This window comes from Lepidothrix coronata, unplaced genomic scaffold (assembly GCF_001604755.1).
Source record: "Lepidothrix coronata isolate B3197 unplaced genomic scaffold, Lepidothrix_coronata-1.0 Scaffold2069, whole genome shotgun sequence".
NCBI classification, from domain to species: domain Eukaryota; kingdom Metazoa; phylum Chordata; class Aves; order Passeriformes; family Pipridae; genus Lepidothrix; species Lepidothrix coronata.
In genome coordinates this window covers 1-2,982 of record NW_016692249.1, presented here as the reverse complement: position 1 = coordinate 2,982, position 2,982 = coordinate 1, and the positions used below count along the sequence as shown (strand labels likewise).

At 68.1% G+C, this 2,982-nt stretch overlaps 1 protein-coding gene across 1 annotated transcript; it reads right to left on the bottom strand.

Moving 5' to 3' along the window:
• Positions 1-79: 79 nt before the first annotated feature.
• VSIG8 (V-set and immunoglobulin domain containing 8) lies at positions 80-2,791 on the bottom strand (the record flags this gene model as incomplete). Its single annotated transcript, XM_017803661.1, has 3 exons — positions 80-244; positions 1,146-1,347; positions 2,433-2,791. Coding segments are annotated over 3 exons (726 nt in total), but the record flags the coding sequence as incomplete, so codon positions are not given.
• Between the last annotated feature and the right edge of the window lie 191 nt (positions 2,792-2,982).

Here is a 2,982-nt window from a genome sequence, read left to right as displayed (position 1 = left end):
GCACCCACCTGGGATGGTGCCCGAGGGCAGAGACCCCCTAAAACCTCCCCAACCCCCCCCCGGGGGGTCCCACACCCACCTTGGATGGTGCCCGAGGGCAGGCGGCCCCCCCCGTAGCCCTCGGCCAGCTTTGCCCACTGGTATGCCAGGGGGGAGGTGCCCCCCCGGCTGTAGCAGCGCAGCAGCACCGACCCCCCCTCGATGAGCTCCCCCTCGCTCCAGCACTGCGGGACCGCCGGCTTCTCTGCTGGGAGAGAGACGGTCAGCACGGGGACGGGGACGGGGTCGGGGACGGGGACAGGGACAGGGGATGGGGTCGGGGACAGGGACGGGGACAGGGACAGGGGATGGGGTCGGGGACAGGGATGGGGACAGGGACGGGGACAGGGACGGGGACGGGGACAGGGATAGGGGGCAGTGGGAGGGGTCAGGGACACCATCAGGGACACCCGGGGGGACGCGGGACACTGTCAGGGACAGGGGACAGGGGACATTGTCAGGGACAGGGGACAGGGACAGGAGACACTGGGAGGGGTCAGGGACACCATCAGGGACACCCAGGGGGACGGGGACACTGTCAGGACCACCAGGGAGGGGACGGGGGGCACCATCAGGACCACCTGGGAAGGTAGCAAAGGACACTGTCAGGGCCACCCGCGAAGGGGACAGAGGACATTGTCGGGGCCACCAGGGGTCATCTCTGAGAGGGACAGGGGACACTCGGGACAGGAGACACCATCAGAGCCACCCTTGAGGGGAACAGTGGGCGCTGACAGTGCCACCGGGGGGTCACCCGGGAGGGGGACAGGGGACACTCGGGACGGGGGACCTTGTTAGGGCCACCAGGGGTCACCTCAGAACGGGACAGGGGACACCCGTGAGGGCGACAGGGGACACCGTCAGGGCCACCGGGGGTCACCCGTGAGGGGGACAGGGGACGCTGGACAGGGGACCCTATTAGGGCCACCCAGGAGGGCGACAGGGGACACCATCAGGGCCACCGGGGGTCACCCGTGAGGGGGACAGGGGACACTCAGCAGGGGAACAGCGGCCGCTGCCGGTGCCACCAGTGGTCACCCGCGGCGGGGGGTGGGGGGGACACACACGACAGGGACAGGGACCAGCCGGGCCGTGTCCCCTCTCACCTTGCACGGTGACGATGACCTCGTGCACGGCCACCGTGTTCTTCTTGACGCGGCACTGGTAGGTGCCGGTGTCGGAGACGCGCAGGTCGGCGAGGCGGATGGACGCGTCCTGCTGGCCCGGGTCCGACTGCACGAAGGCCACGCGGTCCCGCAGCCCCGACCCGCCGCCGTAGTTCACGTGGTGGTCCTGGTACGACAGGAACTGCGCGGGGACAGACGGGCACGGTGGGGACGGGGGGGCCCCGGGGGGGGGGCGGGGGGGGGGGGGGGACGCGCGCGGAGGGGCGGGTGGGGAGGGGGTGATGCGGTGCTTGCCTGTCCCTGCCTGTCTTTGCCTGTCCCTGCCTGTCTTTGCCTGTCTTTGCCTGTAGCTACCTGTCCCTACCTGTGTCTGTCTGTCCCTGCCTGTCCCTGCTTCTACCTGGTTGTCCCTGGCTGTGACTGTCCCTGGCTGGTCCTTCCTTGTCCTGCCTATCCCTGTCTGTCCCTGCTTCCTCCCTGTGCCTCCTATCCCTGCCTGTCCTTGTATCTTCCTGTCTGGTCCTTCCCTGACTTGCCTGTCCCTGCCTGTCCCTGCTCCCTCCCTGTCCAGCCTGTCCCTGCCTGTCCTGCCTGGTCCTTCCCAGCCTGGCATTTCCAGACCCTGCCTGGTCCCGTCCCATCCCTGCCCTGCCAGACCTTCCCTGCCTTGCCTGCCCTGCCAGACGCTGCCTGTCCTGCCTGCTCAGCTGGGCTCCATCCCATCCCATCCCATCCCATCCCATCCCATCCCATCCCATCCCATCCCATCCCATCCCATCCCAACCATCCCAGCCCTGCCTGTCCTGCCTGTCCTTCCCTGTCCTGCCAGACCTTCCCTGTCCTGCCTGTCCTGCTTGTCCTGCCTGTCCTGCCCGCTCAGCTTGGCTCCATCCCGCCCCAGCCCAGCCCTGCCTGTCCTGCCAGATCCTGCCTGGCCCTTACCTGCCATTCCCAGAACTTCCAGATCCTGCCTGCTCCTTCCTTGCCCCTGCCTGTCCCTGCCTGTCCCTGCCTGGTCCTTCTTCCCTGTCCTGCCTGTCCCTGCCTGGTCCTTCCCTGCCCTGCCAGACCTTACCTGTCCTGCCTGTCCCTGCCTGTCCTGCCTGCTCCTTCCCAGGCCAGCGCTCCCAGACTCTCCCTGCTCCTTCCCTGCCCTTCCAGACCTTCCCTGCCTGTCCCTGCCTGCTCAGATGGGCTCCATCCCCCCCTCCCCACCCCTCCAACACCCCCCCAGCCCCTCCCCCCGCGCCCGGCGCCCTCCCTCACCACTTTCTCGGGGCCGGGCTGCTCGGGGGTGATCTGGATCCACTCGATGCCCACGCCCTGGGGGCCGTGGTCCTCGGGCTCCAGGACGTAGGGACAGCCCAGCTTCACCGAGTCGCCCTGGGCCAGGTACAGCTCCTCCCGGCCCTGCCCGTGGATCCGGACGGCCCGCACGAGACCTGGGGAGGGGGCACGGCATCGATGGCACCGCCAGTCCCTGCCCCGGGGCACCCCGGCCCCGCAGACAGCACCCCTGATCCCGCAGACAGTGATCCCACAAACAGTGATCCCACAGACAGCACCCTTGATCCCACAGACAGTGATCCCACAGACCGTGATCCCACAGACAGCATGCCCTGATCCTGCAGAGAGCACCTCTGGTCCCACAGTGTGCCCTGATCCTGCAGAGAGCACCTCTGATCCCACAGTGTGCCCTGATCCTGCAGAGAGCACCTCTGATCCCACAGTGTGCCCTGATCCTGCAGAGAGCACCTCTGATCCCACAGTGTGCCCTGATGCTGCAGAGAGCACCTCTGATCCCACAGTGTGCCCT